Source organism: Sceloporus occidentalis, unplaced genomic scaffold (genome assembly GCF_023333645.1).
Source record: "Sceloporus occidentalis isolate IW3139 unplaced genomic scaffold, rSceOcc1.0.p SCAF_22, whole genome shotgun sequence".
NCBI lineage: Eukaryota > Metazoa > Chordata > Lepidosauria > Squamata > Phrynosomatidae > Sceloporus > Sceloporus occidentalis.
Genome location: NW_028317002.1, coordinates 14,603,110 through 14,618,468, shown reverse-complemented (window position 1 = coordinate 14,618,468; position 15,359 = coordinate 14,603,110). Strand labels below are relative to the sequence as shown.

At 37.9% G+C, this 15,359-nt stretch overlaps 2 protein-coding genes across 2 annotated transcripts; both read right to left on the bottom strand.

Moving 5' to 3' along the window:
- Positions 1-174: 174 nt before the first annotated feature.
- Positions 175-1,236, bottom strand: LOC149301096 (gap junction alpha-4 protein-like). Its single transcript, XM_089484530.1, has one exon. The coding sequence runs from the start codon at positions 1,234-1,236 to the stop codon at positions 175-177; it is 1,062 nt and encodes a 353-aa protein (XP_089340656.1).
- Positions 1,237-11,092: 9,856 nt separating this feature from the next.
- Positions 11,093-12,088, bottom strand: LOC149301095 (gap junction alpha-4 protein-like). Its single transcript, XM_089484614.1, has 2 exons — positions 11,765-12,088; positions 11,093-11,692 (listed from the first exon to the last, which is right to left on the bottom strand). The coding sequence occupies exons 1-2, from the start codon at positions 12,086-12,088 to the stop codon at positions 11,093-11,095; spliced, it is 924 nt and encodes a 307-aa protein (XP_089340740.1).
- Between the last annotated feature and the right edge of the window lie 3,271 nt (positions 12,089-15,359).

The window sequence follows — 15,359 nt, the reverse complement described above, 5'->3', positions numbered from 1 at the left end:
CTGCTATTTAAACTCACAGGAAGCAGAAAGCTTATCTTTGTTTTGCAGTCTCAACCACCAAAGCCTTTAAGTGACTTGAAAGTATAGAACTGCCCAGCCATAACGCCAGTCTGCCAGCTTGGTATTTCACACCAAGGTTGAAGGAAAATTAAACAAGCAATCCCCGAACATGCTTTAAACATACTGTTTCTTGGATGCAGAGCTACTTGCCCTGCTAGGATGCTTCTGGGATGCAGGATTTGGTTCGGGAGATATAGGGGTGAAGGCACTGGGGTTGTAATGTCCTATGTGTGTCTGATTTGCATCACTCATGTTCAGCTGATTCTCAGTTTTATAATTTGCCCAATTCTGCTCATTTGACATCTTGTATGGTGGGTATGTATTGTTTTCTGTTGATGGAAGGTAGAGATAGGACTTGTCTTGGAAAGGTGTAACAGATTTTTCTGGAGATTTCCCTGGGTATATATCTTCATCCTTGGGATACCTGTTGGTGGATATGTAGGGAGAGTACTTCTTTATGGTGTGTAGCATACTCTTACAGACTAGATGTATGAGTTCCAGTATATTAAGTAAAAGAGAGATGAGAGATACCACAAGCATGAAAAGGATGAATATGGTTTTCTCCATGGGTCGAGACACAAAGCAGTCTACCTTATGAGGGCATGGGTCCCTCTGACACACATAGATTGCAGGCATCACAAAGCCATAGAGATGCCACTGGCCTATAAGAAAGCCAGCTTCAAAGATGCTCTTTAAGATTACGCTAATAGTGTAGGTGCACATCAGGGCTCCTCTGATCTTTACTCTCCCATCTTCTTGAATGCATATTTTTAGTCGCTTTTTCTCTATGACAGCAAGGGCATGGTCCACGTCTTGATCTTTCTCATCCAGGGCCCTTAACTCATTCTCCTTTTGTTTCAGCTTTTCCTCTTTTCTGGAAAGGTAGATAACGTGTCCCAGGTAGAATAAGGTAGGGGTGCTCACAAAGAGGAACTGCAGCACCCAGTAGCGGACATGTGAGATGGGGAATGCCTTGTCATAGCACACATTTGTGCAGCCAGGCTGTTCTGTATTACAGGTAAAATCTGACTGCTCATCACCCCAAACTGATTCCCCTGCCAGACCTAGGATCAGTATTCGGAAGATAAAAAGTACCATGAGCCATATCTTGCCGATGGCTGTTGAATGCTCCTGCACTTGGTCCAAAAGCCTTTCAAGAAACTCCCAGTCTCCCATAATGAAGGGATATTCTTCCTATGAAACAGAGCAAAGTAAATTAATGGAATTTTAAATATATAGCTAATAAAACGGTACATGTAAATAACCTTCTTGTTCAATTCTGTCAGCACATATGCTGCATATCTATCAAAAATGAATACCGTAAACATACTTGTTCTGCATTTTATCTGAACGTAGAAAAGGAGAGTTGTGATTGACTGTGGTAGTTGCTGATTTGAGAAACAGCATTTTTCACAACTCGCCTTCTGTTTCATTCCCCCTCAACCTCCTAATAGCTTGCAGGGGTAGAGCCTCTTGTCTCTTTCTATATCACGATGTCTTAACGTGTGTTAAATGTTTTGTACTTTTTTTTTATATTGTCAGTTCTAATATTATCGTTAAAAGCTCACTCCATCTATCGTATGCAGTTCAATGCATATGATAGCTGCGTGGTCCATTAAAATTTTAATGTGGTTCCCACTTGCAGATGCATAGGGTATTGTGCAAAATGCCCCCATATGTTTTTGCCCTTTCACCAGTCCTACCTGCACATCTCGTGTTTGACAAAACCAATCTCCAAGTATGTGATGTAATTAACAATGCTGGCACAGCGAACATGGAGGACGGTTCAGACATGCAGATGCCTGCATAGAACGTGCTTCAATTGATTTTAATGGGATAGCTTTCCTGCCGCTGACTGGCAAGAATCACCGGACCACAAAGAAGGGCGGCAGCTGCAGGGTTGTAGTTGCTATCTCAGTTGAGGGAGATTTTTTTTCAATTTTGAAAATGCATATTAAAACATTCTTTGTTAGTAGGGCTGTGAGGGACACTAAACTTTGCTTTTAATGTTCACTGTCCCCTTTCAATATCAACAAATGGATTTAAGTCAACACTTCATGAGCACTGGTTTTTATGCAGAGCACACACAAAAATTAAACGTGTAACTGATCAGCAAACAACCAGTCTTGCAAAAAACAAGACCGCTTAATACAGCTCCCCATAATATTTACAGATTTCTCACTGTCAGACTTCTTAAAATTAAGTTTTTAGATGTTGGCATGATTGGAACACATTTGTGAAAACACTATTAGAGTGATCTATACAAGTTCATGGTGGATCGAGATGATCATCTCTCCAACTAAAGAACAATTCTAATTACAGTATCACATTTAAGGGAAACATAAAAGGTGGTATAGGAAATAAGTAATATAACTGTTGTGGCATTAGCAGTTAATAAATGTTTGCCAAAATATTGCTGATAGAGGAAGCAGATAATATAAACAGGACATAATAATTTTATGAAACCAAGCACAACTGTAAACAGATGACTGGTTTCCATTAAAGAACCTAAAATGCTTAAAATATTTATATGATAACAGGTATTTTTTACTTTAGTTATTTATGACTCAATTTATTAAGAAACGTTGCATATTTTAATTGGTAATCAGAAGTTATTTTTTTCTACCCTGATTTTTTTTTGTAAAATAGCCTGTAAATATATAAAGCCTAAATTTTACAAGGAACACATTGCAGATAGATTAAAACATTGTCTTAAAGAAAGTAAAATATTATACATGTCACTAATAACCTCTCCCTTTTAATCTTTACAGGTCAAGGAAACTTTAAAACATTTATTATAGGAGCACGCTAGAAAAAGTATTATGTTCTAGGCAATAATGAAACATATGAGTATCCATAGAAAGTTATGATGCTGAGGCATGGATGCTGAGATGGGAGTAAGGATTGATAGTCTGTTCTCCAATGTAATGCCCTTCCTTCTTTCAACAATTTAATCCATTATTTATATTTACACATATTCTTCTATATTACATTCAGTTGTTCTTTTATTTCAGGTAACCCAATTTCTTAAATTTTGTTTTGCGTCTGTCCGTCAATATTTTTTGTTATCGCCATTGTCCGTGCTCACAGGTGTTCATAGTAAAAGCTGTTCAAAAGCAAAGAACTGTTTCGATTCCAGCACATTTAAAGGTTTACATAAATGAAAACATGTGATTATGAACCTGGGACTCCTATATTCTATTAATTTAATCAGGACAATTCCGAGAAATGCTTATTGTGGTGTTACCATCCTGCGGAAATTGCATCCCTGAATTGCAAAAAAACTTGAAAAATCAGACACATGTTGAACTTCCTAAACTTTTCCTAACTGAGATTGAACTGAGTAAGGTTTATGTTAAATCTAGCAGTACATCAGCTTTTAATCAGAAGCTGCAATAACCAGATCTTGTCTTTTCCTCCTAATGTACCATCAAATTAAATCTTGATTTGTGGTGCCCTCTAACATAATACAAATGCTTGACTATTTTTGTTATGTTTTTAAAAATAGTTACATATTAATGGCCTAATATTACCAGTTACAGTTTTTAGGATAAAAAAACTGTGATTTTTAGGATAAATACATAATTTGGTTTTTAGCATAGCCTGATATGAGGAAGATCTCTTGAATGTCTCTTTTTTTTTCAAATGCTGATAGAAATTTTGAATAGCATAGTATTCAAGTATTCAGAATAGCAATATAGCTAAAGTCCATATAAAGAGAGAACAATTTCTCACCTTTGTACATCTCCCGTTGGGTTTAACAATTAATCCTGTAGACTAACTGTAGCTAGATGAAAAACTATGCATTTTAGCAAAGGTTGCTGGGGAAGCTCCCCAGTCGGCTCTTCATACTTAATGTGAAGAGGTTTTCCACCCCGCAACAGTTTTTAGTGAATAAATCCCAAGGAGTTCAGAACAAGTTCACTGTTTTTCCCAGTTACTGTAAATTTCCAGGTCCCATTATGCCCCCGAGCTGCCTTCAAAATACATGTTAGTATTAGACTTAACCTCTAACTGCTATTCCTTTTTTTTGAGAAACGACATAAAGATTTAGTAAGCTATATAAAGCCCAAATATCCCAGTTCACATGGGCTGGAATCTATTTATGCTCTTATACCCTGGAGTCAGTGTTCACCACTCCCTGTATATTTCTCGTTAAGTTCCAGTTATTCATTTTCTCTTGGCTAGTTTTGCACTTTGCTAAAAAAAATCACTAGAATTGCTGTGTTGTATTCTTATACAGTTGTGACACTTATTTTTAGTAACTGTGTGTGCTATGTATATAAACCCCCCCACAATTCTACAATATAGTAAAAGTAATGCAGTCACCATAGCAACCAATGGACTTTTACTATGGCTCCGCTTGCTACACTTTGCTCCAGCTTTTACATGATCTCTCAAATTCTTAATCATAAAAAAAAGCCAGTCTTAGTTGGGCTATGGTGTTAAAATACATGAATGCCGACAAAGGATAATGGGAATTGCAGTCAATCAGAAGCTGGAGAGTCCTGCATTGGCTTCCTACACTCTAAATGAGATTATGTCAGCGACCTCACTCTCTTTCCCTATACAATGCAGTGCTCAGCCAACTTCCTTCATCTCCAGCAATTCCAACAACACTTACACAACCAATGTATCATTGTAGATTTATATGTCCGATGCACAGAAATGATTAATCTATAAACTGTAGTTTATATATTAACATTTTGAATTATAACCTGCTTTGTCTAAAAATGCCTGTAGAATGGTTTGCACAATATGTTATCCTTCATACATACCTGTGAAGCTTAGAGAAGACTATTTTTTTGCAAATCCTTCTACCTTTACATGCCAAGAAAAAGGATTAGGGTCAGCAGTGGTGCCAGTATCCCAGGCTAAAGCCATGAACTGAGTGATCCCAAGAAGTATGTGATAAGGGAGGCAGCCAGACGATGCCCTGTCCCTTTTCAAAGTATCCCACGGGTGAAGAGGAAACATGGGGCGGTCTAGGGGAGGTGCAGGATATTGATGGTGTGCTTGACAGAAAGGAGAGTGTTTTTTTCCTTTTTTGGGGGGGGGGGGTAGGTGGAGAATAAATGACTTAACATGTTTATTGCCAAACAGCTCAGTAGTTTGTAATAGTTCAAACATTTGTGCGTAATATTGCGTACAAAAAGTATAATAAATGAAGGTATAAAACTGCATACAAGGGGCTCAATGTGATCACCTGTCCAAACTTTAATTGCTGTTAAACAGTGTTTGAAAACGCCAGCCTGCAACCCCTTGCTTAGACTGTATATCATAGGATAATATTACCGTTTTTCTTTTAACTTCTTGGCTGAGTTTTTGTTCATGGGGATGAAAAATCTATTAAATACATACTTGTCAAAGGTATGGGCCTGTTTTAAGAGTAGAGATCAATAAAATAAGGCATATGATGTATGAGAAGATAGCTTATACATTCTGTAAAGGATGTATTTTGGCCGGCAGTAACTTGGCTCCTTGGCCCTGCTAAATTTCGTGATATTGACATCTTACCCCAGCCTTCGGCCTCAGAATGATTAGTGGCCCCAGTTAAGGGTACTATGAAAGTATTGCTGTCTAGGCACAGACTTCCTTGTTATAACTTGGCTGGTTACATGGGTAACCATGGCAGATCTCCCCAACTAGCGCACTGAGTAGCAGCACAGTGATTCACCTTGCAGGTTTCCATATGCAGTGGTGCAGTGGTGATACTCTAATCATGGCCAAAAATGTACCTAGGGAATAAAGCTGATTTATTTTTGTCATGTTTTCCTCATAATGCTCTTTCGCCTTGTATTATGCATTATTTAAGCTTCAACCTTTTACTCACTACTCCTTAACCCCGTCATCCTTTAGTGTACCTGTTAAAACTTTAAGTCCCTCATTGGCTGTACCTTAACTCTGTTCTCACTTACTGTCCCTTATCTAACATTGTCTTACCTAGGAAAACTCTTTTAAATACCCATCATCATTCTAATGATGTATTTTAGCAGGGAGCCTCTGTGGGACAGAACCCAGGATCTCCATTGCTGTCTTGCTCCTTGTTGGCTCTTACATTCCACTTGCACCATCGTTCTCTGTGAAACAGTACTATGATGTGACCTGACAAAACATCTTAGATATGGCAATAGCAGTGGCGACTGGTGGGTAATTCCAAAGGGGGTTCACGATATATACATTTTAAAAATTAAATGTACATTTATGACTTAATGTACAGGTTAAAATACATTTCGCCTAAATTAACCCTAAACACCCCAATAACCATAACTGCCCCTAAATTAACACTAAATACCCCATAAAACTATAACTGCCCCTAAATTTACCCTAAACATCCCATCAACCATAACTGCCCCTAAATTTACCCTAAACACCCCATTAACCATAACTGCGCCTAAATTAACCCTAAACACCCCATCAACTATAACTGCCCCTAAATTTACCCTAAACACCCCATCAACCATAACTGTCCCTAAATTAACCCTAAAGAACCCATCAACCCTAAAGGATTGCAGTCAGTCACTGGGGAGGGCGGGGAGTGTGTTGGCTGGGAGCTGATGGCTGGGAGCTTCTCCCCCGATCTCACAGCTTTTACTGTGCGAACAGGGTTCAATTAGCAAGCGCGGCATCATTGAGCCAAATAGGGTCTTTCTTCCTATCGCACGTGCGATAGGCATAGGCAGACTACATCAGGGGACTGGAGGCTTCATGGCACGTGAACCCCAAAGCGCAAAAGGAAAAAAAAATTGCAAAATTCATCAAAAATCCATTTTAATCTAATTTAAATTAAAATAGATTTTTGATGATTTTTTTTCCCTTTTGCGCTTGGGGGTTCACGTGCTCCTATGGAGGAGCCTCCAATAGGGAAATATTACCAGGGAGATAAAGTAAGGGTGTGCAGCTAAGTAGGCTGTTCTGGTTTCAAGGATCTTCCTTATAATAGCCCCATTGAGCACTGGCACATTGGGCAGTCTGTTAAAATACTGGGTAATTTGCACCCTGTTGTGCAACAACCTAGTTGGCCTAGGCCAGAATATGACCGTTTTGACTTTTTTTTTTTTTTTTTTTACATGTTTAAACATTTGCCTTTATCTGGCTGTCTTAAGGAAGGAACTCAAATTCACGTTTTTTTTTGCCCTTTTTTAAGTGACACCCTAGTGCTAAGCCGGAATGTGCATCTACATGCCTATCAAATAAGAGGTAGCCAAGCTCATGTATTTTTCCCACCAGTGAAATAATACCGCATTCTAGTCAGGCTTCCCTTATGGTGAAGCACAGGCAAGATTCTCACAATTGTTCTCAATATTGCATTCTATGACAAAGGAAGTATGACTAGACATTATACATTTTGTCTCTTTGAGATACTATTGAATATAAAACAATATGAAACCTATCTTTAATAAACTGTAAAATAAACATTACTTGTAAGTAGATAGGAGATAACTAAATTTAGCAGGGAAGAAACTATACTTTAAAATAAGAAAGGGAGAAAGGAAGGCTTCACATACATTTAGGGGTTAAATCAAATTGAGAGTGAAACAGATACAAGGGTCAGAGTATAATATCACTGGGTAGGTATGATGACTAAATTACCCTATATATTAGAGAATAAGCTTTCATGTTGTGTAACCCCCCCCCCCATAAAACTATACATAAAATATAATGGTACATGTGAGCTCATTTAGGCTGCTGAATTGCATCATCATAAAAAATAACCCAATCTCAATTTATTAATTCAGCTATTATTAAAAATAAAAAAAAACTCAAATAGAAAAAAAATACACATTCCACAATTTTTCACATTCCAAATTTGTTCCAGTGTCCAGGGAAATCTGTACCTCCTCTAGATCCCCACACATTGCGACAAGACATGCCAAACACAGCAATGGAAGCAGAAGTAAGATCTCTGTGTTCCACACTAAAACGACAGACAGATGGTGTCGGTGGAAGCAGGTTGCATGGGGTCCTGTAGTAGCTGCAACCAGAGCTGGCCCTAGGGCAGGGGCGTCCAACGTGCGGCCCTCCAGCTGCTGCAGGACTACATCTCCCATATTCCTCAGCCAGCCCCTTAGCTGAAAGAGCATTATGGGAGATGTAGTCCTGCAGCAGCTGGAGGGCCGCACGTTGGACGCCCCTGCCCTAGGGCTTCTAAGGCCCTAGGCAAACTATTATTCTGATGTACCCCTCCTGGACTTCTACATGTACTTGTTTTTCCAACAAAGCAAAGAATCTAAGCCTATATAAACCAGTGCCCCTTTTGTTACTCCACTAACTCTGAGAGCATCTTAAGTACCGAAATAAAAACAACTTGAAAAATCTCTGGTTTCCTTCCAAAAACTAGTTGAATAATGAAAAAGTTTAATCGATGTTCTTTCAATGTATGGTAAAAAAGAAGATGCTCTCTTTCCTCTTTTTTTGCAGACTTAGATACATTGAGTATAGTCAAGAGAATAAAAGTACTTCTGACAAAGTATTACTATTTAAAGCAAAGGGATGGGTGACAACATTTTATTTCTGCCATTCAGGGACACACTATGAATCACATGAGATCACACACTCAGGTATATATATATATATATATATACACATATACACACACACGCGTTAGACATGGATTTGTAACCACATAATATGTACTTATCTCTTTGAAGTAAAGACTGCGATTGAAATATTTCAAAATAACAGCTGAACTGGCAGTTATTTTTCATTCCTTAATAATAGCCCCTGCTGCCGATATATTTTCATATTAGTCCTTGCTAACAATACTTTTTATATTGAAAAAAATTGGGCCCTATGCAAGCATTTCCTTGGGCCCCACTCCACACTCTCTAGCATGTAATCACTCCCTCCACTCCCGCACCAAAAAAATATTTGCTACACTGAATCAGAATCAGACATACAAATCCTGTATTTGCAGTTATACAATAATAATCTATGGAAACATAGCATTGCAGGTATAGATCAACAGAATAACACACAATCCCAGCATTGCAGGTATAGATCAACTGGAAATCACATGTAAACTCAGCACTGCAGGTATTGATCAACTGAATAAGACATACAAACCCTGTATTTAAAGGTATATATATATATATATATATATATATATATATATATATATATATATATATATATATATATATATATAAATACTGTATGGAGAAATAGCATTGCAGGTATAGATAAAACCCCCTAAATTACAGGCATATATCACAGGTTGCACACCCCAAAGCCAGCCCTGGCATTCACACTGCCCACATAGAACCTGACCAGCAAACAAATTACAAACATAGTCCCCAAACAGCCCAGCCTGTGCCATCTTTGTCCCATAAACACCCTGCCTGTGCCATCTTTGCCATTTCACAAATCAATTATACATCTATGATACACACAAACACTTTTACAGTCACTCACCAATTCACATAATTAATTCACACAATAATTTATTCTCTCACTCATTCACACAAATCATGTACACATACTCATTAATGCATTCTCACAAATTAATACAATTCATCCACACATTAATGCGTTCATACACACATTAATTTATACTGTCACTTATTCACAAAATGCATCCACACATTAATTCATCCATTCTCTCACTCATGCTCACTCTTTATTTTAATATTCTTACTACCCCCTTCTGACTGTCTACCCTCTCTCCCTCCCCACTATCTACCCCCCTCATCCCTTCTCACTATCAACCCCCTCTCCCTCCCTTCTTAATATGTACCCCTCTCCTCCCCTTCTCACTATCTACTCTCCCCCCTTCTCATTATCTACCCTCTGCAGACATCCTGCAGTGGGAGTGTGAGGCCTCTGTCTCGCTGCTCACTGCTGAGCGCCTGAATATGACATGATATTCCCGCATTCAGCATGAAATGCCGGCACCGCGACCAAGCTAGAGGCCTCGCAGAGGAGACTGAGGGGCGCCGAGCAGGACCTTATTCTTGAACGACCGCTTGGCACCCCTTTCTCTCCTCCGTGTCAAAAAATGCATTTTATATTGCCTATTGCATTGTCCTGGATTGAGGCTGCCCGGGACTTAAAGTCCCATTGCGGGCAATGTGGGGCCTGCGGTCACCCTAGTACAGAGATATGTAGATAATGACAGCAGAAAAAAACAACTTTTGGCCTAAAAAGTAAAAAGTTGTACCACTGCCTTTTTTGATAGTGATTTTACTTATTAAGGAAGTTTTATGCACATCTACTTTCCTTTCTGTAAATGTGGAAAACGTGGAAAACACGGGAGCATTGAATGCTTTAGTGTACATGAAGAAAATATGTTCAGCAACATTCCCATAATACTGAAGATAAAATAACAAAACGCTCCCTTTACATTACACTACACTATACGGTAATCTTAATATTTTACCTGGGAGTGGTAGGGCTTTTAACTTTTGTTTCAAATTTTTTCACTGTTTAAACATTTTTTTTCAAAGACATTTTAATCAATCCCGATAGGGTCTTTGTATATATCTCTTCCCCCTGATGATATCATGGTGATTTAAAAAAAAAAAAAAAAATTTCAGATTGTCTTTTTCAGGAAGAAACTTTGTCCCCCAATCATCTTACTCTAAACTCACTCTGTGCTACTCTGCACCCCTGCTTTATTGATCACATCATGTATGATCAGATCTAGGGGTTTCCTCAAAAAGGGTTTAACAGACATTTTCCAAGGGACACATATATATAGCACATTTACGTCATAGTTGTACTGCACTACGGAATATGATGATGCTATATGAAACAATATATAGTAATAATAACAATAATAATATTATTCTGGATATTCAATAGTATAAAAAGTAAATAACATACCAGATTTGGTCTGAGAGAAATACGTACATCCACTGTGATCTTCAATTTCAAAATAATTATTGAGGCAGACTCATAGCCATTACGTGAAAAAATCAGTTCCTTGTTATGCAATTAGTAGGTAGAGTTATTGTTTAAGTGGGAGCAATATGAAATGTCATACACAGCTATTGCAGGTTGTTGAGTTGTTCCCTGAGGCAATATGTTTGTTTTAAACATATTGTTTTTTGGATGAGGAGCAGCTTGATTGATCAGATATATATAAAGAGCTTTTGTGAAGTTCAACGCTCAAAGCCAATTGCTTTTCAGTATTGTAATTGGTCCAGTTTTGCTCATTTGTCATTTTGTAAGCTGGGCATGGAGGGTGATCATTTTCAATTGGAAAGTACAGACAGGGTTTTTCCTGGGTAGGAGCACTTGGTGGATTATTAGTTGCATCCGGGAACATACTGACTTCATTAGTATACCTTTTTGAGCAACATGCCTTTATTCTCTGGAAAATCCTTTGACCAAGTAGAAGAGCCAACTCCAGTAAACTAAGTGCCAGGGAAAGAACAGACACCACTAGCATAAAAATAATAAAAATAGTTTTCTCCATAGGTCTGGATACAAAGCAGTCTACTGTGTGTTTACATGGATGTCTTTTGCACTCATAGACTGGAGGCATCACAAAGCCATAGAGGTACCACTGACCCAACAGGAAAGCCGCTTCAAGAATGCTTTTGAAAATGATGCTGGCTGCATAGGTATAAATTAAGGATCCCTTAATCTTTACACTTCCATCCTCCTGAATGCAATATTTCAGACGTTTCTTCTCTAGGGCAGCTAAAGCATGTTCCACATGCTGAACTTTGCCCTCCAGAGACCTTAGTTCATTCTCTACCTGCCTCAGTTTTTCCACTTTCTGAGATAGGTAAAGCACATGTCCAAGATAAAGCAGAGTGGGAGTACTGACGAAGAGGAACTGTAGTACCCAATATCGGACATGGGAGATGGGGAAGGCCTCGTCATAACAGACGTTAGGGCAGCCAGGCTGTTTAGTATTGCAGACAAAATCTGATTGCTCATCTCCCCATACAGATTCCATTGCCAGACTCAGGATCAAGAGGCGAAAGATAAATAGCACCATAAGCCACACTTTACCAACTGGTGTTGAATGCTCTTGTACTTGGTCCAACAACTTTTCAAGAAAGCTCCAGTCTCCCATGTTGTCTTGATGCGGTTATCTGCAATTCAGAACCACAAATGTGAAATGCTAGTGCTGCTTATTCCTTCATAATTGTGTGTTCAGTACGGATAAAATCTGCTTCTCTTCCAGCTGACTTGAATCAGGCATTCAGTTAGACGTCAGATGTTAGTATAAGTCAGTCCCCCCCTTCATACTGCAGTCTACAGATGCAAGCTAGTGTTAATGTCTGGTATATGTTAGCATGGCTTGTGTTAAGCTTATGGCTTCGCTTGGTAACAATGAAAAGGGCCGTATAACTTCAGATATTTAAAGCTCGTGTATACAATGTAGGGATAGGACAGTGGAAATGAAAAGGGGGAAAAAAATACTGAAGTTTAAAGCGATACTCCAGTGTCTTGGGGAGCCCCTAAACAAGCAATGCATATAAAAATATTTTGCAAGTACTTTCATGGTCCAAATTGGATAAAATAGTATTTAGTTTAGAGAGAAGCTGCAGTTCCCTGCTCTACCTGTGTCCTGGTGTGCTGCCCCATTGATTGGCTGCTTGAAGCAGCTAATCAATGGCAGGAAATCACTCCCATTGAAAACAGCATATTGCTTACCGATAACCCAATATTCTAAAGGGTCATGTATACTCACACTTCAGCTTTGAAATATAAAACATCATGTCTGGCCACACCCCCAACAAAGGTACCCTGGGTTGGACACCTGAAATGCTGGGGTATGATGCAAGCAATATCACCAGTTCAACAAATACATGGCTAAAGATTGGTTTATAATACCTTTAGTATTTCTTAATCTTAAAATTCTGATACATGGTAAATAGTGAGCAGATAGTAGAATCATTTATTTGGTTGCTATGGAGATTGCATCACTTTGCCCAAGAACTGCATTCCTAAGAATCTATTTAGCAGGTTTTTTCAATAGTTTTTGCAGATGAGTAAAATATTTTTGAAAGAAAAGGTAACTTTAACATATTTTATCATGTTTATAGTAAATTAGATGATATGAAAAAAATAATGGTATCTAAAGAAAGCCCTTTAAAAAAAATATATATATAATGAGAAAGAAGAAAATTACATCTAAACAGCAACCCTGTAAATCTTAAAAGAGCCTTTGTCCCAAAATGTACTATGAGAAAGAAACAGTGTTGTCATTAAGGGGTTAAGAGGGACAGTCCCTTTTGGGACCCAAATGCCTGCATCCCTCTTTCGTCCTCTGATGTGCCTCTTTTCTATGAATTCAGAATGTTTTCTGGTTATAAGCATACAGTGTTCTACAGCCATAAAAGTCACTATAATGTGTATAGAAACAGCAGAAATATTGGTTTATCACTAAATTATGTAAATAAAATACATTATCCTTATAAATGTCATAATTAGTTACATAAGTAGCTATCAACAGGTAACAAATTCCTATAAAAAGTATCATTTACGCCATATTCTCTTACCACAAACCTAAAACAAATATGTTTATTTTTGGCTATCAATAATTGCGGGAGTAATTGTTTACTTATTTTGTCTATATCCTTGAATCAACTAATGGTGCAGTACATTTAAAATTACATATTTAAGGTCCCTGAACATAGATATGACCAGGCCCAAACTAAGTAAATGCTTAAACACAGGTGCCATAAATCCTGCAGTTAAGAACAATTACAGATTAGATGAAAATCAATGAGGGAAGACGTAAAACAGAAGACAGATACCTTTTGTAGCTTTTGTAGCAGGCAAAGTGACAGTTCTCTTTTTTGTTTTTTTATGTTGCTTTGTTTTTCACGAGTCAGTTCTAAAACCTGAATAAATACATCATATCCTTCCTGAGAGGGGGTTCTGTGATTTCTGGCTAGGAAAAGATATACAAGTCCCAATTCTTATCATGTCCTGCACAACAAAGCAAGTATTTTTACCCAGATTTTCTTTAAAAAAAAATAATAATAAATAAATTAAATGTATGCGTCACACAATTTTTGGTCATGATATGCAAAGTTATATGTAAATAGGAGCAATCTGAGATGGTTTTAGTGCTGTTTACAATGCACCCTTATTTCTCTGCATTAAACCCATATACCCTGGCATCCAACAGGTTAATTTGTGAACTACTGCCTCCCACAATTAAGATAAAAAAGTAAAATTCAGGAGATGATGTTATTGGATACTACATTTTGGTTGTAAGAAGCGCTGTGTAAATTGTTGGCGCTATATAAATTAAGATAATAATAATCCCAGAGGATTTAAGGCACTGGCCGTAAAATGCAATGTCTATGTTTTGAAATTAAAGAGGGGAAGACCAGCAAACTTTATCCCCCTATATAATCATTTTTTGTTTTTGTCTAAACATTATTTTACATTGTTCTCTTTTGCTTTGCTCTTTAAGAACCGCTTTCCTATTTTTCTTCTACACCACTTTAAGTAGTAACATGGCTGGTGGCCACACAGTGGGTGACTAAGTGCTGTATAAGTCTATATCAGGCTCTGTGTTTGTCAGAAGGTTTAATTCTGCTTCCATGGAGAAGATATAATCCAGAGGTACCCAGGAATAATACAAAGAGCCAGCAGATATGCAATTTAACCCATGCTCTGCTGAACAAGAAAGTTCAGTATTATGCGTTGGGAAAAAAAAAGTCATCTCTTTTTGTGTGTATAGCCATTTGGAGCTTCACAGTGCTCTGCATACCATCACCATGATGGACGACAGGGCAGAAGGGTAAACTCACAGTGGGTTGTTTTCAATAATTGATGTCACATATAAACATATACTAATGTAGAGATAGTGGAACAGCACTCCAATATTTCTGGTGCTCGAACTGGGCTCCACCAGCACCCCAAAATATCACAAATAAAGTTGCTCAACACTCCAGTAGTTAAGTGAGGTGTATTTAATTCAGCAACAAGGGCAATGTTTCGACCTTACGGTCTTAATCGAGCCATATAAGCATATGACAACAAAAAATCCTGTTCTGCTTTTGGTAATGACAGAATTAGGGCCATTCCACCACATTTGCGACTTTGCAACAGTGATCTTTTATAACCTTCTTCAAAGGGTTAAAGCACAAAATGCAAATGACAGGCTAGAAATGACACATTAACCCATTTTGATGGAGCGCTTGCTATTAGTCAGCTATTTGGAGAGTTTAGGGTTTTTCTATCACTGTTAAAGATAGACTGACATTTAAGCATTTCAACGGAATTCTATGGACCTCGTTTTAAAGATGCTGTATAGCCTTTACAGAATCTGCATCTTTTAATTCTGTAGGAGTGCAATGTTTTACCTTACACACTTGTCTAGC